The sequence below is a fragment of the Trichechus manatus genome, unplaced genomic scaffold (assembly GCF_000243295.1).
Source record: "Trichechus manatus latirostris isolate Lorelei unplaced genomic scaffold, TriManLat1.0 scaffold00087, whole genome shotgun sequence".
NCBI classification, from domain to species: domain Eukaryota; kingdom Metazoa; phylum Chordata; class Mammalia; order Sirenia; family Trichechidae; genus Trichechus; species Trichechus manatus.
The window spans coordinates 6,549,514-6,573,027 of NW_004444023.1; the positions used below are offsets into that span (position 1 = coordinate 6,549,514).

The window sequence follows — 23,514 nt, forward strand, 5'->3', positions numbered from 1 at the left end:
CCACTGGTCTCATCCCTTCGGGAGCAAGGGAGAATGAAGAGAACAGGATACAAGGGAAAGATTAGTCCAAAGGACTAATAGACCACAACTACCATGGCCTCCACCAGACTGAGTCCAGTACAACTAGATGATGCCTCGCTACCACCACTGACTGCTCTGACAGGGATCACAGTAGATAGTCCCAGACAGAGCTGGATAAAGATGTAGAACAAAATTCTAACTCATAAAAAGATCAGAATTACTGGCCTAACAGAGACTGGAGAAACTCCAAGAGTATGGTCCCCAGACATCCTTTTAGCTCAGTAATGAAGTCACTCCGGAGGTTCACCTTTTAGCCAAAGATTAGACAGACCCATAGGACAAAATGAGACTACAGGGGCACACCAGCCCAGGGGTAAGGACTAGAAGGCAAGAGAGGACAGGAAAGCTGTAATAGGGAACCCAAGGTCGAGAAGGGAGAGTCTGACATGTCATGGGGTTGTTCACCAATGTCATAAAACAATATATGTACTGACTGTTTAATGAGAAGGTAGTTTGTTCTATAAACCTTCATCCAAAGTACAATAAAAAAAAGAAACAAAATCACTCAACATAAAAGATTTAATAAATATGACTATACCAAAATTAAAGACTTAGGTTCAGCAGCTCATCCTGAGAAAAGCAGAACGACAAGCTACACACTGGAAAAAATTATTCATAATACACATAACTAACATAAGCTAGTATTAAAAATATATACTTACTTTCTACAGATTAGTAAGGAAAGGACAAACTACCAAGAGAAAAAATGGGCATAGCAGTGAATAGGCATTTCATAGAAGAGGTAAATATTTATGTATTCTTGACTCCAAAAAAAAAAAAATACATAAATAAATGCAAAACATTTTGTAATCAGGGAAGTGTAAACGAAGACCTCAACGAGAAACTGTGCTATCCCAATTTTATTAGCAAAAATGAGAAGTCTGTGGAAATCAAGTGTTGGAAATGATGTGAATCAACAAAATTCCTTAGACATAGTTGTTGGGAATGTACATTGGTCCACCACTTTGGAAAACCATTGGGCATTACCTTGCTAAGATGGACGTTTTTTACTGTGACCTAGCAATTCAATTCTTAGGTATACAACCAAGAAATTCTTGCATACAAACACACTGAGACATGAAATGAAAATGTTCATAACAGCCACACCTGGAAGTCATCTAAACTATCATGAACAGGAGACCAGATAAACTGTATTGTAATAGCATGATATATTTATTATATGGCAGTAAAAATTAATGAACTACATCTACATATAACAATGTGGATGGATCTTAATAACGTAACCTCGAGTGGAAAAATCAAGTCCCAAAAGACTACATTGAGCATAATGCCCTTTTTAGAAAGTCCCAGAATAAGCAAATGTAATCAATATATTGCTGGGGGGTGGGGGGAGGGGGTTGAAAAGAGGTAACAGCTAAGGAATGATAAACAGAATTCAAGATAGAGGTTACTCAGAATGGAGATAGCTAGAGGGTTGGGAGGAGCAGAAACACACAGGTAGATGTAAGCTATTATCAGCATTCTCATTCTTGGATTGAGTAATGGGTTAATGGTTTATATTACAAAGAAAGAAAATAGAAGAGGTCCATGAGTAGATCAATCATGACAGAATATCATGAACGAAGCATCACTGCTGATTTAATGACTGATGTAATTGACCTGAGATGAATTAAATATACACATGTACCTATGAGCAGGGGCCCCAGTGGCGCAGTGGTTAAGAGTTCGGCTGCTAACTAAAAGGTCGACAGTTCAAATCCACCAGCCGCTCCTTGGAAACTCTAGGTGGCAGTTCTACTTTGTCTTATAGGGTCGCTATGAGTCAGAATCGACTTAATAGCAATGGGTGTTTCTTCATCTATGCGGAGAAACCCTGGTGCCGAAATGGTTCAGTTCTCAGCTGCTAACTGAAAGGCTGAAGGTTCAAACCCACCCAGCGGCTCTGCAGGAGAAAGATCTGGCAATCTGCTCCCATAAAGATTAGCACCTAGAAAACCTATGGGGAAAACTCTACCCTGTCACGTCGGGTCGCTATGAGTTGAAATCGACTCGATAGCATTCTACAATAACAACACATATGACAGGTGATGGGAACAGAGTGCATTGAGTGAGACCAAAAGAGGCCTGCATGAGATCTGGCCTTTGCTCTTGGGAGACCCCAGTGTGATGGGGGACAGGCCTATGTTTGCAATTATGACATGGTGAACCTCACAAAACAGGGATGTACCCTGTGCTGTAGGCACACAGAGGAGAGGGTAACAGCCTCTTGCTGGGAAGAGGTTGGCCACGGTTTACACAGGGAAAGGATAACATTTCATTTGCATCTTGAATAATGAGCATGATTTTTGCCAGTAGAACTAGTGACCTAGTTCGTGGCAAATCCAGAGGAGGAGACAATGTCACTGAAGAGCCAGAACTGTTTAGGAAAATTAAGAACAGTGAGGTGGAGCACAACGCAAAGTCACAGAGGGGAGGAAACAGATTGAAGAGGGCACGATACCATACCAAAGCATTTGGCGTCTTCTCCAACAATAGGGAGCTAGCAGAGACATCTAAACCATCCAAATTATGGAGGGACTAGACAATAATTATTTCTGAAAGATCCTCCCAGTGGCCTGTGTTGAGAAGAGATGGAGGCAAGAACGTGAGGTGGGCTCAGGGATCCAAGAGAGAGATGATGAAACCTCGGTGAGCATAGGAGTAAGATAAGGCAAAGGAGACCAGTCCGACTTCTATCTGGAAAGAAGGATAGACAGGATTCATAATTTATAGACTCCAAGGAATGAGAGTAAAATGAAAACAACTCCCAGGTCTCCACATGTGGGACTCTCGGGTGGAGAATGCTAAGTGTTGAATGCTAATAGAGAAGGGCCTAAGAGTGGTGTCCAAAAGGGGTAAAGCTGAATGAGAGGTGTCCTCATCACTCACCCATGATCTTGAACCCAAGATCGGGTTCATATCATTTATGCCTTCCACTGTCCTAGCTGCCTTCTTCCCCTGTGTCTTCACTCTGAGGGAAGAGCCCAGGGCTTTTCAGCCTTGTTATTTGGGACCTGGAGTAGGTAGACCATCCCCCTACTCCCTCTGAAGAGCATGGAAATGGTGACTGGGGTAGATGGAGGAGGATCTAGTCTCCAGGTGATCCTCCTAACCCAAGAGCTGGACTAGAAGTTGGGAAGAGACCCCACATTGGTCCAACTGATTACATGTGGATTCAAGTCCTTATGAAAGCTCTCTTCCCTTGCTCCTGACCTTCCCAACCACTCCAGGTTCCTCCAGCTCAGGTTTTCTGAGATTCTGCAACCTGCATACCCTCTCCACCCCAGGTGTCTCCCTCCACCCCGGGAGCCCACTCACTCTCACCTGACGATGAGGAAAAGGCAGAGACAAAGCAGGGCCATGACGCCAGCTCCCCCGGCAGCTCCCGGAACCCATGATTCTGATCTGGGTTTTTGTATCCCTACAGATAATTTGAGGTTCGATTAAATGCCAATCTCAACACACGGCATCCTCTCAACCATCCACTCCTCTCTCCCCTCCATTAGTGTGTCTGATGCCCACCCAGGAATCAGTCACTTGGCATCCCTTTGCCTTGTAGACCCTGAGACAGCCTCTTCACAACACACCACACCCCACATCCCCATCAGCCAAAGGACTGAGGGTCTTATCCCCAGTGACTCCTGTCTTGGCCTTGGGTGCCTCTCCTCCAAGCTCCATCTCTCTAAGGCCCAGGCTCCTCTTCCCTTGAACAAGACCCTTGACCTGGCAGCTACAGGACAGTGATGTTCTGGGCTCCATGGCCATACTGGGCCTCACAGCAGAGTCTGAGGCCAAGGCTAAGCCCTGCACGGAGGCTCAGGTGCTGTTGGCCCAGGGCCCAACGGAGCTCGAGGTGACTGTGAAGGAGGTGTTGCCACTGTTCCCCTCCACCAGTCTGTCCCTAACTCGCTAGCACAGGGAGGGGGCCAGCTGGGCTCAGACAGAGCAGCTGCCTCACAGACCTTCTGCCTCCCAGGAGCAGGAGGGACTGAGAAGCTGTGAGGGATCTATGGGGAGGAAGGAGAGGGCTCAGCAGGGGACCTCTTAAGAGCCTCTCTAATACCATGGAGTCCCTCCCCGGGTACCTTCAAACTTATAGTGAACAGAGAGATTAAGAAGAACATGCTGGGAGCCCAGCTGGTTTTGAGCTTGACAGGTAAACACTTCTTCTTCTCCAGTCCCTACCTGAGGCAGCTCCATGTATCCAGTGTTGGAGATGAGGGAGACATTCTTGGTTGCGGATTCCCAAAACCAGCTCAGCTTTGTGGGGGGTTGCTGTCAGCAACACAGACCAGACACAGGGACTGGCCATTCAGGATGGAAAGAGATGAGGCATTTTCCAGTTCCTCAAGGACTTTGGGAGAGAGAGAAAAATATGGAAAGGGAGAAAAAGAAATATATATATAAAGAGAAAGACAAAAATATATAGAGAGAGATGAAGAAAGAAATGTGGAGAGAGAGAAGAAAGAGAGAAATATGGTGAGAGGAGGCAGAGAGATATGGGGAGAGAGAGAGACAGAGTGAGCACTCTGGGATGCTGACAGCCCTGCCCTTCTCTCTCTGCCAGGGTCATGCCTGGTGCCCTTCAGCTCCCATGGTATCCACACTAACCCTGGGGAGGCAGGCAAAGTCCAGGCCTCAGGCCTTTAGAAGAGGCCCAGATCATTTTCCTAGAGTTTCCCCAGCTGTCTGATCAATGGAGGACAGAGGGCTTCAAACAGGGATACAGTAAACAAATGCAGTTAATTGGTGAAGGAAGAACTTAAGGAAACATCAGCAGGAAAAACATCAGAGAAGAGGGTGATGTGAGAGGGATAGGACAGCTTCCGTTGGAATTGGCAAAAGAGAGTTGTGGGTGAGCAAAAGACTGCTTCTAGGAGTTGACATGAGTGGGGGCTTTCTCCCTCTGCTCTCCCCACATCTGGCCTCATTAGCTGATATTATGGATTGAATTGTGTCCCCCAAAAATACGTGTTGTAAATCCTAACCTCTGCCTGTGGTTATAATCCCATTTATGAATAGGCTATGTTCATTATATTAATGAGGCATGATTAGGTTATGTTAATGAGAATTAGTTTATGTTTGTTATGTTAATGAGGCTGGATTAGGGTGTATCTTGAGTCAATCTTTTCTGAGATATAAAAGAGATTAAACAAGCAAGCTAAGAAGCAGAGATGGGGGAAGAGAGATGCCAAGTGACATGAAGATCATCCAAGAGCAGAAGCTCAAAGAGAAAAGGACCTGCCTCCAAGCCAACAGAGAAAGAAAGCCTTCCCCTAAAGCCAGCATCCTTCATTTGGACTTCTAGCCTCCTAAACTGGGAGAAAATAAATTTCTTTGTTAAAGCCATCCACTTGTGGTATTTCTGTTATAGCAGTGCTAGATAACTAAAACGGCTGGTTTCTCACACCCCATGTAGTCCTTGGTTAGTTAGAGCTCTGAGACCTAAGGTTTGTCCTGAGCTGGCAGAGACTTTGCTTCCACCCTAGCCCTGGAGAGGAGAGGTTCCTTCCTACCTGTGCTGTTTCCTTGGAAGACATTGATGACCATGTTCTGTGGAGCATCTGGGACAGAAGATATGACAGCCTCATCATCCATGGTGAGAAACGAGTGGGCATTGGGCCTTTCCCTCAGAAGCCATGGAAACAGGCAAGGAGCTTCCTTCTTGCTTAGCTACCAGGTCCCAGTCATCAAGCCCTGGACCAGCCCCACCATGGCCACACACCCTCAGAGACCCAGGCTTCCCCTCACCCAGCACTCACAGGAGACATTGAGCTGGACGGTCCTCTTTACAGTCACATCAACTGAGGGGAAGGTCACCTGACAAGTGAGACTGATGCCATGGTCCTGGGGTGTTGGAGAGAGGGTGAGCAGCGAGGAGAGGTGGGTGCTGGGGCCCAAGGAGGTGAGGGCAGTGGAGTTCCAGGAGAAAATGGGGGGCGTCCCCTGCTCACAGGTCCAGGGCACAGTGCAGGTCAGGTTCCTGGGGTAGCCAGACTGCAGGAGTCCCAGGATCTGGATGTCGGGTGACTGAGTCAGGGCTGAGGAGAAAGGTGAGATCAGAGCCCCTCAGCATGTTGTCAGTGAGCCCCAGGGTCTTGTCATGACTGTCTCCACCCTCATGAGGAGCAGAAGCACCATCTTTTTTATACTTCTGGTGTGTCACACCCTAGGGCCTTATTCCTGGGCCTGACCATACCTGTCACCTCTAGAGAGACCATCTTATGTTCATATGAGTATTTCTGAAAGAAACTCTCAGTTTGAAGGAAGTACATCCCATTGTCCATCTTGTTGGCATCTCTGATGCTCAGGGAGCAGTTGTTGGCCTGGGGATCCCCGAGGAGGAGAAATCGGCCTTGGGTCCTCTTCTGCAACTTCTGTCCTGGTTTGTTTGTGGCCACTGGAGGATTAGTGTATAAATTCGCCTCTTTCCGGAACCAAAACATGTGAAGGTATCTATTGGAACTCGTGGGGTAGTAAAATTTGCATGGCACAAGGACACACAGGCCCTCCTACACTGTCACAGATTTCAGTAGATCCAGCTTGACTCTCAAATTGTGAGTCAGGGACCCTGGGGGAGGGAGAAACTCAGCTTCAAGCTCCAGAACCTCCCCTGAGCGGAACCCCCCACCCCCTAAGCCCACTCACCTCTCCACAGCAGGGACAGCAGCAGCAGCAGTGACAGCATCTCTGGCTCCTACCTGACACAGTCTGCTTTCTGGAGTCCCTCTGAAAGAGAAAGGAAAGTCACAGATGTAGGAGGGCAGCAGAATCCTGGCGGGGAATACAGTGGTGGTAACAAAATGTTAAAAAAAAAAAAAAAAAACCTGCAGAAGAGGAACTTCAGACTCAACCGAGATTGGTTGTTTGAGATTATCCAATTCCTTTTCTGCATGTCACAGATGAACCCTGAGGCTCAGAGGAGGCAAGAGGCTTGCCCTGCATAAGGCAGCAAGGAAGGACAAGAGCCCCCAAGTCCTGCCTCCTGGGCTTGTGCACAATGGTCTGTTCTGGAGAAGCAGGTACCACTTGGCTAGACCCCTGGGGAGTCATAGCCTCTGGACCCTGGTGAAGGTCAGCCTGCCAGGGGTGGGACTTGGGATGGCCTGTCTGAATATCAGAGGCATAGGAGAAGGATTTAGATGAGGTAAAGGAAGCAATGCTTCACTCGTTTAACTCATTCATTCATTCATAACTAGTGGCTTGTTATGAACTGAATTGTTTTCCACAAAAAGATATCTTGAACTCCTAACACCTGGTCCCTGAGAACCTGAACTTGTTTGGAAATAGGGTATTTGAAGATGTTATCAGTTAAGTTCACATGAGGTCATACTGGAGTAGGGTGGGTCCTAATCCAATATGTGTGGTATCCATATGAAAAAAGAGGAGAGACACAGAGGGAAGATGACCATGTGAAGATGAAGGCAGATTTTAAAGTGATATACTACAAGCCAAGAAATGCCAAAGATAGCCAGCCATCACTAGAATCTAGGAGAGAGGCATGGAACAAATTCTCCCTCGGAGCCGCAGAAGAAATCAAAATGGCCAAAGCCCTGATTTTGGACTCCCAGTATCCAGAACTGTGAGACAACACAATTCTGCTGTTTTAAGCCACCCAGTTTGTTGAACTTTGTTACAGCAGCCCTAGGAAACTAATACCTCCTCTCTCAGGGGCTTTTTCCTGGGGCCCCTCACTACTTATCATGTTCAGACAGTCATATATTTGAAACTATGTTTCACAAAATATATCTCCATTCAAAAGGAGTACGCCCCACTTTCCAACATCATGGAAAATCTGATGCTCATAGAGAACAATTGTGGGTTCTTGAGTTGTTAAGGGGGTTGAATGGGCCGCAGGTCCTCTCTTCCAGGTGTGTTTGATTTTTAAGTCAAAAGTGTGTTAAAGACACTTAGTGAAGATAATAACTGAACACAATGCATGGTATTCCTTATTGGTTTGGACAAACACTGTAAAGGACATTTGGAAGTCAATTAGAAAAATTCGAATATGTGTGAATATGGACAGAGGATTAGATGAGAGGGAAGTTTACTAAGATGGAAAGTACAAGATCATTAACTTAAAAAAAGCAGGTTACAAAACCATATGTGCTAGATGATCACATTTTTTAAAAAGTCTATGTTTCTGAAGAAAAATGATCTGAAGGGATATGCACTAAGGTATTAACAGTAGTGATCTTTGAGTGGAGAGAATATGTTTTGTTGTTGCTGGCATATATTTTCTATTTTTATACAATGCACGTCTCTGTAATAATAATAACCTGTTACCATCAAGTCAGTTCTGACTCATGGTGATCCCATGTGTTACAGAGTAGAACTACTGCTCCATAGGGTTTTCTTGGGTGTAATCTTCTCAGAAGTAGATTGCCAGGCCTTTCTTCTGTGGTGCTGCTGGGTGGATTTAATCCTCCAACCTTTAGGTTATTATTCAAGTGCCAACTGCTTCCACCACCCAGGGACCTTCGTAATAACTGTATTGCCAATGTTTACAATTCAGGAGATTCCACTCTTCCAGGTTTTGACATGATCTGTTTGTGGTTACAGGAGACTATGATGTCTCTTGGCTACCTCCAGGATCTGAAGGTGTAGAGTGGGTTAAAGTCAGTTTAGAAAACCCAGGGATCGGTCTGGAGAATGGGCAGGTACAGGATGCACAGACTCTTTTTTGCCATCACTGACTGAAGGATGCACAGACTGTAGCTGCACGATCCTCCAGGGACCACTGAGGTAGACAGAAACTCTGGCTGCAACCCCACCAAGCCCCCTCTTCCTCAGACCTCTGTCACCTTCACGGTGGGGCAACAGGCAGCAGCAGCATCTCTGGGCCGAAGGGAATAGTCTAGATCCCCCTGGCACCATCTGATTAGCCTGTCCCATCTTGGAAGTGGGGGACAACTGTGGAGTGCTAAGAGAGCTGGGGATTCTTTCTGGATTAAAATTTATGGCTTCTGCTCCAAATTTATCCTTCAACAGGAATGGTCATCTTAGTTTTCTAGGGCTGCCATAACAAAGTACCACAAAGTCAGTAACTTTAAACAACATAAATTTATTGTCTCATAGTTCTGGAGTCCAGAAGTCCAAATCAGGGTGTCAGCCATGTCTATCATTTCTAAGAGCTTTGAGAGAGAAACTTTCATGCCTATCTCCCAGCTTCTAGGGACTGCTGATGATCTTTGGCATTCCTTTATTGCTTGTAGATGTATCTTCACATGGCATTTTCCCCTGTGTGACATTGTCTCTGTGTCTGTTCTCTCCTTTTATAAAGATACCACTCAGAAGAAATCAGGACGCACCCTACTCTGGTGTGACCTCATTAACTGATAACAAAAGAAAAATCCTATTTCCAAACAAGGTCACATTCATATGTACAGGGATTAGGACTTCAGTATACCTTTTGGGGGGACACAGTTCAATCCATACAAATAGTCCCTCTGCCCTGACCATCACAGAAGTGAACGATGAACTCTTCTCACCCCAGACCACAGCAGGGTAGGCTCTTCCTTTCTCCTCTACTCTCAGATACTGCTTCTCACCTACTTCTCTCAAGAGGGATGTGGAGTTTGGGGGTCTATTTTCCCCATATGGGTTTCATGGAGACCCTCTCATGGGGCCACAGAAGTGGAAAACCAAGAGTTTTCTGGGACTGAATCCTCTCTGTCTTGGACCCAGCCCAGGTCTGGGCACACAGGAGGTTTCAGGAAGGATTGGGCTAACACTTTTAAAAAAAAAAAATACCTTAATTAATTAATTAAATTTTTATTGTGCTTTAAGTGAAAGTTTACAGCTCAAGTTAGTTTTTCATACAAAAATTTATACACACATTGTTATGTGACCCTAGTTGCTCTCTCTATAATGTGACAGCACATTCCTCTTTTCCACCCTGGATATCCCATGTCCATTCAACCAGCTCCTGTCCCTTTCTGCCTTCTCATCTCACCTCCGGACAGGAGCTGCCCATTTAGTCTCATGTATCTACCTGAACTAAGAAGCACAATCTTCACGAGTATCTTTTTATGTCCCATAGTCCAGTCTAATGTTTGAAGAGTTGGCTTTGGGAGTGGTTTCAGTTCTGGGCTAATGAAGTGTCCAGAGGCCATGTCTTCTGGGGTTCCTCCAGTCTCAGTCAGACTATTGATTCTGGTCTTTTTACTAGAATTTGAGTTCTGCATCCCACTTTTCTCTTGCTCTTTCAGGGACTCCCTGTTGTGTTCCTTGTCGGGGCAGTCATTGACGGTAGCCAGGCATCATCTAGTTCTTCTGGTCTCAGGCTGATGGAGTTTCTGGTTTATGTGGCCCTTTCTGTCTCTTGGGCTAATATTTTCCTTGTGTCTTTGTTGTTCTTCGTTCTCCTTTGCTCCAGGTGGGTTGGGACCAATCGATGCATCTTAGATGGCTGCTCGCTAGCTTTTAAGACCCAAGATGCCACTCACCAAAGTGGCATGCACAACATTTTCTTAATAAACTTTGTTATGCCAATTGACCTAGATGTCCCCTGAAACCATGGTCCCCAGACCCGTACCCCTGCTACTCTGTCCCTCGAAGTGTTTGGTTGTATTCAGGAAACTTCTTAGTTTTCGTTTAGTCCAGTTGTGCTGACTTCCCCTGTAGTGTGTTGTCCTTCCCTTCACCTAAGATAATTCTTGTCTACTATCTAGTTAGTGAATACCCCTCTCCCTCCCTCCCTGCCCTTGTAACCATCAAAGAATGTTTTCTTCTGTGTTTAAACCTTTTCTTGAGTTCTTATAATAGTGGTCTCATGCAATATTTGTCCTTCTGTGACTAATTTCACTCAGCATAATGCCTTCTAGATTCATCTATGTTATGAGATGTTTCACGGATTCATTATTGTTCTTTATCATTGCATAGTATTCCATTGTGTGAATATATCATAATTTGTTTATCCATTCGTCCGTTGATGGACATCTAGGTTGTTTCTGTCTTTTCGCTATTGTGAACAGTGCTGCAATGAACATGGGTGTGCATATATCTATTTGTGTGACAGCTCTTATTTCTCTAGGATATAGTTCAAGGACTGGGATTGCTGGATCGTATGGTACTTCTATTTCTAGCTTTTTAAGGAAGCGCCAAATCGATTTCCAAAGTGGTTGTACCATTTTACATACCCACCAGTCTCTCCACAACTCTCCAACATTTATTATTTTGTGTTTTTTGGATTAATGTTAGCCTTGTTGGTGTGAGATGGAATCTCATTGTAGTTTCGATTTGCATTTCTCTAATGGTTGATGATCATGAGCATTTCCTCATGTGTCTGTTAGCCACCTGAATGTCTTCTTTGGTGAAGTGCCTGTTCATATCCTTTGCCCATTTTTTAATTGGGTTATTTGTCTTTTTGTTGTTAAGGTTTTGCAGTATCTTGTAGATTTTAGAGATTAGACCCTGATCAGATATGTTGTAGCCAAAATTTTTTTCCCAGTCTGTAGGTGGTCTTTTTACTCTTTGGTGAAGTCTTTTGATGAGCATAAATGTTTGGTTTTTAGGAGCTCCCAGTTATCTAGTTTCTCTTCTGGTGTTTGTGCATTGTTAGTAATGTTTTGTATTCTGTTTATGCCATGTATTAGGACTCCTAGCGTTATCTTTATTTTTTCTTCCATGGTCTTTACCATTTTCAATTTTATATTTAGGTCTTTGATCTATCTTGAGTTAGTTTTTGTGCATGGTGTGAGGTATGGGTCTTGTTTCAGTTTTTTGTAGATGGATATCCAGTTATGCCAGCACCATTTGTTAAAGAGACTGTCTTTTCCCCATTTTACAGACTTTGGGCCTTTGTCAAATACCAGCTGCTCATAGGTGGATGAATTTCCATCTGAATTCTCAGTTTTGTTCAATTGGTCCATGTATCTGTTGTTGTACCAGTACCAGGCTGTTTTCACTACCGTGGTGGTATAATAGGTTCTAAAATCAGGTAGTGTGAGGCCTCCCATTTTGTTCTTCTTCTTCAGTAATAGTTTACTTATCCGGGGCCTCTTCCCTTTCCGTATGAAGTTGATGATTTGTTTCTCTATCTCATTTAAAAATGCTATTGGAATTTGGATTGGGATTGCATTGTATCCGTAGATTGCTTTGGGTAGAATTAACATTTTCACAATGTTGAGTTTTCCTATCCGTGAGCAAGGTATGTTTTTCCACTTATGCAGTTCTCTTTCGGTTTCTTGCAGTAGTGTCTTGTAGTTTTCTTTGTATAGGTCTTTCACATCTCTGGTTAGATTTACTCCTAAGTATTTTATCTTCTTGGGGGCTATTATAAATGGTATTGATTTGGTGATTTCCTCTTCGAAGTTCTCTTTGTTGGTGTAGGGAATCCAACTGATTTTTGTATGTTTACCTTGTATCCTGATACTTTGCTGAAATCTTCTATTAGTTCCAACAGTTTTCTCATGGATTCTTTGGGGTTTTCTGTGTATAAGATCATATCATCTGCAAATAGAGATACTGTACTTCTTCCTTACTAATTTGGATGCCCTTTATTTCTTTTTCTAGCCTAACTGCTCTGGCTAGGACCTCTAGCACAATGTTGAATAAGAGTGGTGATAAAGGGCATCCTTGTTGGGCTAACTCTTGAACTCCTCTATGAGGAGAGACCCAATGGATAGTGGCTGGAACTGAGCCTGGAGCCCCAGCCCCAAACTTGGTTGACCTGGTTGGGCTCAGGAAGAGGTGGAACTGTGAATGAGTCTTTGCCCCTCCTCATATTTCCTGAGAGTCCTGCAAATGTACTTGCAGAATCCATCTCTCTGACTTCTCCACAGTTCCTCCAGCCTCCATAATTCCTCTCCTCTGTGGGGTGATTGACTAATTTCCCTCTCCTTGCCCTACTTCCCTTTTGTAGTCAATAGCCTGTGAGGTCTCCCGTTAACAACTATCCATCACTGAGGTCACAGAACTCCTTTTCCAATCTAAGTAAGGTCCCTCAGTGCCTAAACACTTGCAATATCTTCCATTATGTCCAAAAATGATGACTTAGGCAGCCTGCTGGTATGTCGTGCCTTCATTTATTCAACAGACATTGAGGCATATATTTAAAATCTTTCAGGCTTTGGCACACAGCCAGGGACAAAAAAGGACTATGAGTCATGTTTTCTGACCTCCAAAGCTCCATCTGGGTACCAGACAGAGAGAAAGAGAAGAGACAGATCAACATATTGGGGAGCGGGGACCTCATATGTGTAGGATGTGAAAGAGAGGGGATGGAGTCTGTCATAGATTGAACTGAGTCCCCCAAAAATATCTGTTAACTTGGCTAGGTCATGATTCCCAGTATTGTATGATTTTCTACCATTTTATCAACTGTTGTGATTTCCCTATGTGTTATAAATTCTATCACTATGATGTAATAAGATGGATTAGCGGCAGTTATATTGATGAGATCTACAAGATTAGATAGTGTCTTAAGCCAATCTCTTTTGTGATTTAAAAGAGAGAAGTGAGCAGAGAGACAGGGGATCTTATACCACCAAGAAAGCAGTGCTGAGAGTAGACAGCGTCCTTTAGGCCTGAGGTTCCTGTGCTGAGATGCTCCCAGACCAAGGGAAGGCTGATGACAAGGACATTTCTCCAGAGGCTGACACCTTGAATTTGGACTTGTAGCCTACTAGACTGTAAGGGAATAAATGTCTCTTTGTTAAAGCCATCCACTTGTGGTATTTCTGTTATAGCAGCACTAGATGACTAAGACAGAGTCTATTCCAGACAATGGAGGGCTTCCTGCAGCGACTGGGGACTAAGAACCAAGGGTGTGTGAGATGTCCCTCTCTGATGTAATATAAGGCCCTGTCCCCTGGGGTGACAAGGAGAGACTAAGAAGAGCAGGCACAGACTAGAAAGTATTTCCATACTCAGTCCCCAAGCCTCCTCCCATTCTCTCATTAGGTCTGCCCATAGTGGGTGGGCTTTCAGACCTAGACACATTCTAGCCCTTGGCCAGCCCCAGACATCAGTGACAGCGCTGTTCATGTGCTGCATGTGGATTGGGACCTGGGTTTAGGAATAACTCAGCTGTGCATAGGGGCCTCAGTAGACAGGAACTGGATCTGGGCCTCAGGCCAGGAAAGCAGATGACTCAGAGGGACTGGGACCACCTGGAAGGGAGGAAATCAGGGAGGAGCGATCCTCTGGTGTATTCGTTCCCTAGGGCCACCGTAACCAAGTACCACAGATTGGGTGGCTTGTAAGAACAGAAATTTATTCTTTCACAATTCTGGAAGCTAGAAGTTCAAATTCAGGGTGTTGTGTGGTCACGTTCCCTCCAAAGGCTCTAGAGGAAGATCATATCTTGTCTCTTCCAGCTTCTGCAGCTGCAAGTCTGGTTTTTCTTGGCTTGCAGCTGCTGAATCACATGGTATTCTCCCTCTGTGTTTCTTCTCTTTTATAGGACACCACTCATATTGGATTACCAGTTGCCCTCAAGTCAGTTTGATTCATGGCCACCTCATCTGTTTCAGAGTAGAACTGTACTTTATAGAGTTTTGAATGGCTTTGATCTTTTACAATTAGATTGCCAGGTCTTTCTTCTAAGGCACCTCTGGGCGGATTTGAATCGCCAAACTTTTGGTTAGTTGCCAAGTGCTTAACTGTTTGTGACACCCAGGTAACCCTCATTCTTGGATTAGGATCCACTTTATTCCTGTATGACCTCATGTTAACTTCACTGATAACATCTTCAAAGACCCTATTTTCAAAAAATGACATGCTAACAGGTACCAGAGATTAAAACTTCAATGTATCTTTTTGGTGGACATAATTCAATCCATAACAGGCTCCATTCAACAAAGTTTACTGAGCACTGCTGGGGGATCCAGATGATACCCACCCCCCTACCCTCTTAGAGTTCACTAACTAGAGGTGGGAATGAGGACGCCATAGGCAAGGACAGTGGGGAAAGATGTCAAGGTTGATGAATGGTCAACAGCAAAAACTGTTTCAGAGAGGTTGTGGGAGGCAAGGCAGAAAAGCAGCCTTTGGATTTGGTAACGAGTTGTGCAATACAAGCAGAAATTGTTGGAAGAAGCCTGACTATCAGGACTGAGGACTGATGGGGCTTCTCATGGCTCACCTCAGCCCCCCGAGGATCTGAGCTCTGAGACCCAGAGTCACCACTGTATTGGTAGAGACCCTGACTACTGGCCAAAAATATATGTGTGATTTTTGAGGCCTGGCCATAGGCAATTACAAAGGCTTTACCTGGTATGTCTCATGGGGGGAGGCTGCCCTCCCCACACCAGACTTCGTAGATAGCCAGTGCATTGCAGTCTCTGAAGGGAGTTCCAGTCAATAACTCAGTCTCCCCTGGCCAGCAATACTCTTTCACATATCCACATTCACAGCCCAACCAACCAACCAGTTGCAATTGTAGATTCCAACTCATGGCAAACTCAAGTGTCTTAGAGTAGAACTTTGCTCTATAGGGTTTTCAATGGCTGAGTTTTCAGAAGTAGATTGCCAGGACTTTCTTCCAAGGTGCCTCTGGTTGGACTAGAACTGCCAACCTTTCAATTAGCAACTGAGCTCTTAACCGTTTCCACCACCCAGGGACTCACAGCCCAGGCACTTCTAATTGGAGGGCTCTTTATCAGGGGCCTTTGGCAGGGGACTTTTTCAGGTGCCTCTGTCAAGATTTCCTTATCAGGGGTGGCAGTGGAAACTTGAAGACAATTTTCTCCACTCTGACTCAGTACTTCTCCCCTCCCAGCCCTTCCCCCTCACCCTCTCCCCAGTCCCTGGGTCCATAAAACTGCAGGAGCCTTTTGTTCAGGGACCCCTTGGCAGAAACAATCCCCCACATCTATGCCGATTCACCTGACCCTCACCAGGCTCTGTTCCATGGGGGAAAAATGGAACCATGGGGGAGTGGGCATTTTCTCTGGGTTAGTCTTTTGCTTATATTATCACAGTAAGTGATTACAGCCTTGACTGTTACTTTCATTTTGGCTTGGTATTTTAATCAACCACTTTGACATGTGACAGCTCAGTTCTCACCTCACCTCTCGACAGAGTCCGATCTCATCCCAGCCCTAAAGATGGTCTCCTTTACCTTGGCCAGTTCCTTAGATGGCAGATGACCTGGTTTTATGGCACATCTGGACAGGAAGTCAATATTTCCATCCTCAAGGGGTGCTCAGGGAGTGGCCCTTCATACCTCCCTCTGAGGCACAGAAGTAGGACTAAGCCTTTTCCAGTCAGATCTCTAGGTCCCAAGCACAAATTACTACTTCTCCCTCAATGGCTCAGCCCTCAGGAACTCAGGTTTCATGGCCTACCATTGTATCTCTTGTGGTCACACCAACTCTAGGATTCGTAGAGTTGGTGTTGTAGTCCAAGAGTTGCAGATAAGAGGCTAAACATCAAGAAGCAAGGTGTCCAGAGCCAAGGGAGAAAGGCATGGTCTGTTTCCAGGAAAAGGTGAGGGACTTTCCCACTCACAGGCCATGAGTATGGTGCAGGTCAAGTTCCCAGGGCAGCCAGACTCCAGGGTCTGCAGGATGTGGATGTCTGTGTCTAGGTCAGAAGTGGGGAAGAGGGAGGCAGGATCCAGGCCTGGAGGAGGGGGGACCCCAGGAGTGATCTTGGGTGACTTCTGCACTAGACCTTCTCATCCCAGACTCTGTTTGTTTCCCTCCTTCCATATGCCCTTAGATGAAGAACAAGGGTTGCCCTTAACTGGGGAATGCTTTCCTGGGAACCCTATCTTTGTCACATTCAGAAACAATGTCTTCTTTTTGTAACTAGAGCCCCCTTTGTCCTGGCCCGTTCACCACAGTCACCAGCCACTGAGGTCTAATTTGGATCTGACTAGCTTTCTGCCCCCAAACTGTCCCTTCACCGGAAACTCCCACCTACTGCCAAGGGAAGTAAAGCAAGTTCTCTGTCCTCAGCCCAGTGACCCATAGCAGGGTGACCTTTCCTCCCCTGTCATCAGCCCCCTGAAACTTCCCATCTCAGAAACTTAGAGTTAGGGACTTTCTCTTCCCATGCAAGTTCCTTGTAGTCTCTCACACAGGGCAGGAGGATTGGGGAACTGGGCCCAAGATAAGACTGAATCCTCTTTGTCGCCAGCCCCAAATGTGTGTTCTCCTGTGCCTGTGTGGGGCATGTGGGCAGGACTCAGGCCCTCCCTGCATTTCCCGCAAGCCCCACAGAAAAAGGTGAGGGACTTTCTCACCTAGGACTTCTCCTAGTTAGTTGGGTTGATGGGAAATCTACCTCCGTCCCAGCATTCCTCACCCAGTCTTGTGCTGCTCTCACCATGCAGCCCTCCTGCCTGACCCCGCTTCTCCTTTCTGAGGTAACCCAGCCCAGCAGTCAGCAGCACCCATGGAGTGACTCTTCCAGAATTCTCCACCTTACGCCAACCCCTTCAAGTAATCTCTTCTTAGAAACACAGAACTCTTGACCTCTTGTCTCTCTACACTGTTATTCACCTTTTACTTCTCCAAAGCCACAGAGTATTTTTTACAAACCTGAGAACTTATCCTCACACGACTGAAAACTTCAGATTTCCTAAAGCTAATTATCCAACCAACTTCCATGTTCTTCCATCTATTACTCAACTGGCATTGGGCATTTGTTGACTTGTCCCAAGGGTTGGTACTGAGAGGAAAGAAAAATGAGACTGAGAGGGAGATCAGAATACTGGAGACACTTTTGACTGCAGGGCATAAGGGAACAAAGGAGTTGGGAAGAACCAGTCCTAGAGGAATTGTGAGGTCAGAGAGGTGGGATGGCTATGAAAATGATAGCTTTCTGGGAGTGAGGAGAAAGAGCTTGCCTTAAGTAGGGGTTTAGGGAGGATCATGTGAGGAGAGAATATCTGACTGGAGCTGACACCCCCAGGCACAGTCCCCACGTGCTGGTAGAACAGGGTAACTCCAGGTCCGAGAAGGGAGCACACTCTGGGGGGTCTTGGAACTCCCTGACCGGTGTCTCTATTCTGTGGGTTCAAGATTTGCCCAGAACTGCCTCCAAGCCCCTCCCTGAAACTGGTTAGGGCATCACCTCCAGGTCTTAGGTGCATACTGACCTGTTGCCCTCCAGTCAACTCAATTCATGGTGACCCCATGTGTTACAGAGTAGACCTGCCCCATAAGGTTTTCTTAGCTGTAATCTTTACCGAAGCAGATCATCAGGTTTCACAGCCCAGCACTGTTTCTCTTGTGGTCACACCAACTCTAAGCTTGGTGGGCCATCTACAGCGTTGCTGGGTGGGTTTGAACCACCAATCTTTAGGTTAGTTGCTGTTGTTGTTAGTTGCCATCGAGTTGGTTCCTACTCATTATTGTACCCTATGTACAACAGAATGAATCTTTGCCCAGTCTGCACCATCCTCTTACTTGTTGCTATGTTTGTGTACATTCTATGTTCTGATTACTAATGGATTTTTGCAGCTGCTTCTTCTCTGTTTGAGTCATGCCACATCAGCAAATGAAGGTCCGAAATGCTGTATGGTATCCATGTCATTAAAGTTGACTCTACTTTGAGGCAGCAGCATTTCCCCAGTCATATTCTGATTGCCTTCCAACCTGAGGGGTCATCTTCCAGCACTATATTAGACAATGTTTCACTGATAGTCATTAGGTTTTCACTGGCCAATTTTTTTTTCAGAAGTAGATCACCAGGTCTTTCTTCCAGTCTGTCTTAGTCTGGAAGCTCCACTGAAACCTGTCCACCATGTGTGACCCTACTGGTATATGAAATATCAGTGGCATAGCTTCCAGCATCCCAGCAACACGCAAGTCACCACACTACAACAAATTGTCGGACAAGTGGTTAGCAGTCGATCACAAACTGCTTGTGCCACCTAGGGACTTATACATACTATTTTTCCCATATCACAGAAAAACTCCTCGCCACCTTAGAGAGTCCTCTGAGCCTTCCCACCCCACATAAGTGATGTCTAAAGCCAGGCCTCATTCCTGGTCTCCCCAGGTGAGAGTCACTGATATTACACCCCTAGTCAGGGAGCAATTACACACAGAAACAGAACAGATGTGCTCTCCAAAGCCCAGCACATTACCGGGCATGAGAAGCCTCCATTCCCAGAAACATTCTCAGATCATGCTTCTGACCAGTTGTATTGGCCCCTCATTCTCCTTGAAGGGATCCTGGGAGCAGGATGTTTGTGCACATCCCAGACATCCTCACCTATTTAGAAAAGACTTCCAATGGACTAAAATCTCACCCCTCACGTCCACTCCCATCAAAGAGGAACCCAGGCAGTTTCAGAGACAAGGGGTCCAACTAAATTTCATCAACACTTATTCTCTCATGCACAGTTCTAAGTGCTTAGCACACACTGGCTCATTTACTTCTCACAATATACTGGTAAGATAGGTAATATTATAATCTTCCTTTTATAGGTGAGAAAGTCAGGACAAATAAGTAAAGTTTGCAGAGAGTAGATTAGAGCCAGGAGTCAAATCCAAGAACGTGGCTCCTGAGCCTGTCCACTTAAAGATTATGCTATTCTGTTTCTCCGATGTAGTTATAATGGTATTAAAAAAAAATTTTTTTTAACTTTTAATTTTGGAAAGTTAAAAAGATACACAAGATAGTAATATAATGAATACCCAAGTACCCATCTCCCAGTTTCAAAAAATATCAACATTCTGACATTCTTGTTTCATCTCTACCTCTACCCACTTCCCACCCCCATTCTGTTTTATTTTCTTAGTTCTTTTAAGTAAAATTCATACACATTAAAATGTGAAAATCTTATACAATTTTGTAACTATTTTTTTCTTGTGATAAAATATATATAACAAGATTTACCATTTTTAAATGTACAATTCAGTGGCATTAATTACATTCATAATGTTATGCATTCACCACTACAGTTCCAAAATTTTTCATCTCCTCAAACAGAAACTCCATACCCATTAATCCATTTCTGTCTGGCTTATTTCACTTAGCATAATGTTTTCAAGGTTCATCCATGTTGTAACATCTATCAGAACTTCATCCATTCATCTGTTGATGTGCACTTGGGTTTTCCACCTTTTGGCATGTTTTAACATCCATTCTGCCAATTTCTGCCTTTTTAAAGTGGAGAGTTTAATCTATTTGTATTTAAAGTAATTACTAATAAGGATAGACTTACTTCTGCCATTTAGCTATTTGTTTTCTGCATTATTATATGCTTTTTGTTCCTCAATTCATCCATCAGTGCCTAAAACCCACCTGCAGCTGCTGTTATGCAGTGAATTCTGCAGCAAACTACAGAACTGAGAGTATATCATTCAGGTTGCTGGCACTTAAAATAAATTTAATATTCCACAATAAACAGGGTTATCATTAATATAATTTAAAACAAACTTTCCTATAAATAATCTGGTAACAATCTTCCTGGTAATACTTTCTATACAAAGGCTTTTCCCAATATATTAGCCAGGATTGAATTTTATAATCCTTAACAAGCATAGTAAAAATAGTAACAATTCCCTTCTTTCAATGTATTCTTAAAAGTTCTTTTCGGAATAATTTCCTTCACATAAAACGTGAGACTTCGTGATGTGTTTGCACATTCAATGCATTCCTGGAGTTTTTTTCTGAAGCATGAATTCTATAATATCATTAGATCTGACACTTACGAGAAGATTTCCTTCTATTCAAGAAACAGAGTTTATCTCATTTATGAATACTCTGATGCATACTGAGAATTGATTTCTGGGCAAAGCGTTTCTCAGAATCACTGCATTTGTAAGATTTATCTCCTGTATGAGTTGTCTTGTGTCTATTGAAATTTGACCTGCCAGTGAAGGCCTTCCCACATTCAGTGCACACATAGGGTTTCTCTCCCGTATGAATTCTCTGATGCTCTCTGAGTTGTGCCCTGGAAATGAAGGCTTTCCCACAGTCACTGCATTGGTGAGGCTTCTCTCCAGTGTGAATTCTCTGGTGCATGATGAGTATTGATTTCTGGTTGAAGGCTTTCCCACATTCTCTGCATTCATGTTGTCTTTCTCCAGTATGAATTTTCTGGTGTATATTGAGGTGTGTCTTTTGAGAGAAGGCTTTTCCACAGTCACTACATTCATAAGGTTTCTCACCTGTATGAATTCGATCATGTGCATGGAGCCGGGACTTGGAGATGAAGGACTTTCCACAGCTGCTGCACTGATAAGGCTTCTCTCCAGTGTGAGTTCTTTGATGTATAATCAAGTGTGCCCTCTGGATGAAGGCTTGCCCACATTCAATACACACATAGGATTTCTCTCCTGAATGGATTCTCTGGTGCATGCTAAGCGTTGACTTCTGGGAGAAGGCTTTCCCACATTCACTGCATGCATACTGTCTCTCTCCTGTATGAATATTCCGATGTATATTGAGGTCTGATTTCTGGGAGAAGCCTTTCCCACATTCACTACATTCATAGAGTTTTTCTCTAGTATGAATTCTCTGATGTCTGAAGAGAGATAACATCTGGCAAAAAGCTTTTCCACACTCATGGCATTTATAGGGCTTCTTTCTAGTGTGAGTTTTCTGGTGTGTAATGAATTCTGACCTCTGAATGAAGACCTTCCCACATTCAGTACATATATAAGGTATTTCACCTGTATGAACTGACAGATAAACACCGTGTTGTGGCTTAGGAGTGATGGCTTTTCCACATTTGCTGCATTCATGTAGGTTTTCTACACTATGAATTCTCTGTTGGGTAAGGAGGGATGACTTCTGGGGGAGGAATTTCCCACACTCAGTACATTCATTGGGTTTCTCCCCAGTGTGAATTTGATGATGCATGAGTGCTTGTTTATGGCTGAGGACTTTTCTACTTTGATTATCTCCACAGAAGTTCTCTTCTGTTTGAATATTCTTACAGGTACTATTAGAAGAGCTATGCGTTAAAAGGTGACTAGATCCAATACTCTTTTCAAGGTGTTTTGTGGTATTACTTTCATTTTGACTATTTACTTCTACATTATGCTTCAAAGACTTTGCAAATGAGCAGGATCTAAGAGGTTGTTTTTGTGAAGTAACCAGGTGGGGCCTCACATGAATGATTTTTCCAGTGCCCTTATAGTCACAATCTCTCTCTATATTCAATCTTTGCTTGTTGAGGGTAGCACCACGATGCGCAGGCTTATTTTTATTTTCCTGATCTCTCTTTCTCTGGTCAGCATCCTGCCACAGTTCTTCCAAAATGGAACACCATGAACTGTCTCTTGTCACTTCATCCACCACCTCACTGTAAAATGCAGCCTTTTCAGAAATTTCCCATTGCGGGGTTTCAAGTCCAAACTCCTCAGCTAAAAGGAGAAAGAGAAGATGAAACAGACACAATAAATAGCAGAGGACAGAGAAGAAATCATACGGAGCTGATTGAGACCAAACACAGGGAAATTACTGAGTCATGTCATAGTGGTGGTGATGATGGTGACAATGAGAAGAAACACTCACATAGCCCTTATCATATGCCAAGCACTTCTCTATGGCACTTCGGACGTGCCAGGCAATGTTCAGTGTGTTGCCCATATAAATTTATTTAATCCTCACAACCCCATGAGGTAGTTACAATTATTATCTGTTTTACAGATGAGGAAAATAAAGCACAGAATGAGTAAGTAATTGGACTACATTGCTTTACAAATCCTGAAGGAGGCAGCTCAAAGTATAGATCTTCATTAGCTTCCAGATCTAAATCCTCACTAATCTCCCTGCTTCCTCTCACTTGTCAGAAACAATGTCAAATTCATCAGCCCTACATGTCCTTCAGAAAACTATTAAATCTTCACCCTCCTGACATGGCTGAGCAGTGAAAGAATGCCTATGCCCAAACTCTCCCGCTTTCCATGAAGCTGCAATGGTTTTTCTTGAACTTATGAGTATACGTATATACCAATAAAAGTATACTGGAAGATTGTCTATTTCAAGAATATTTTACCCTTCTTTCACAGAAGTAGACTTGTGGCCAGACACATGGCTGCCAAGCCACATAACAGTTCCCAATGTCCTTTGCAATGAGATGTGACTGTGAGACTATTTTTGCTGATGGAGTGTGCCTAGAAATGCTGTGCACCACTTTTGGGCCAGGATGGTAAGATGGCTGGCACAGTTTCTCAATGCTCTCTCCCCTTTCCTGCTTAGGAGAACCTGGCTTCAGAGGCTATCCGGATTCAAATCATGCAGATCACCAGTATCATAAGGGATGGTGGCACAATGACTTGAGAAAAACAGACACCTGAATGAGTACAAGAAGCAAGGCTCCCTGCTAACCTGTTTTTTAAAGTGTTTTATAGGACAAAAATTATTCTAGATTATTTGAGCTACTGAGACTTGGTCTCTGTCATGGTTTGAACTATGTCCTCCAAAAAATGTGTGTATCAATTTGGCTAGGCCATGATTCCTGGTACTGTGTGATTTTCCTGTATGTTGTAAACCTGCCTCTATGATGTTAATGAGGGA

At 44.2% G+C, this 23,514-nt stretch overlaps 2 protein-coding genes across 3 annotated transcripts in view; both read right to left on the reverse strand.

Annotated features, from left to right (window-relative positions):
• LOC105756563 (sialic acid-binding Ig-like lectin 6) overlaps positions 1–6,769 on the reverse strand; it is a 28,003-nt gene extending 21,234 nt beyond the window's left edge. Inside the window, 8 exon segments of the mRNA XM_023736174.1 lie at positions 2,972–3,052; positions 3,406–3,502; positions 4,167–4,343; positions 4,346–4,435; positions 5,598–5,645; positions 5,844–6,122; positions 6,281–6,652; positions 6,730–6,769. Of these exon segments, the coding sequence (XP_023591942.1) occupies positions 2,972–3,052; positions 3,406–3,502; positions 4,167–4,343; positions 4,346–4,435; positions 5,598–5,645; positions 5,844–6,122; positions 6,281–6,652; positions 6,730–6,769 (1,184 nt within the window).
• Positions 6,770–19,099: 12,330 nt separating this feature from the next.
• The window catches only part of ZNF175 (zinc finger protein 175), a 12,505-nt gene continuing 8,090 nt past the window's right edge, over positions 19,100–23,514 (reverse strand). For both annotated transcript variants that reach the window (XM_023736398.1, XM_012557110.2), the window contains exon 5: positions 19,100–22,358. In XM_023736398.1, the coding sequence (XP_023592166.1) occupies positions 20,737–22,358 (1,622 nt within the window). In that variant the 3' untranslated portion in view covers positions 19,100–20,736. The remainder of the gene's footprint in view (positions 22,359–23,514) is intronic.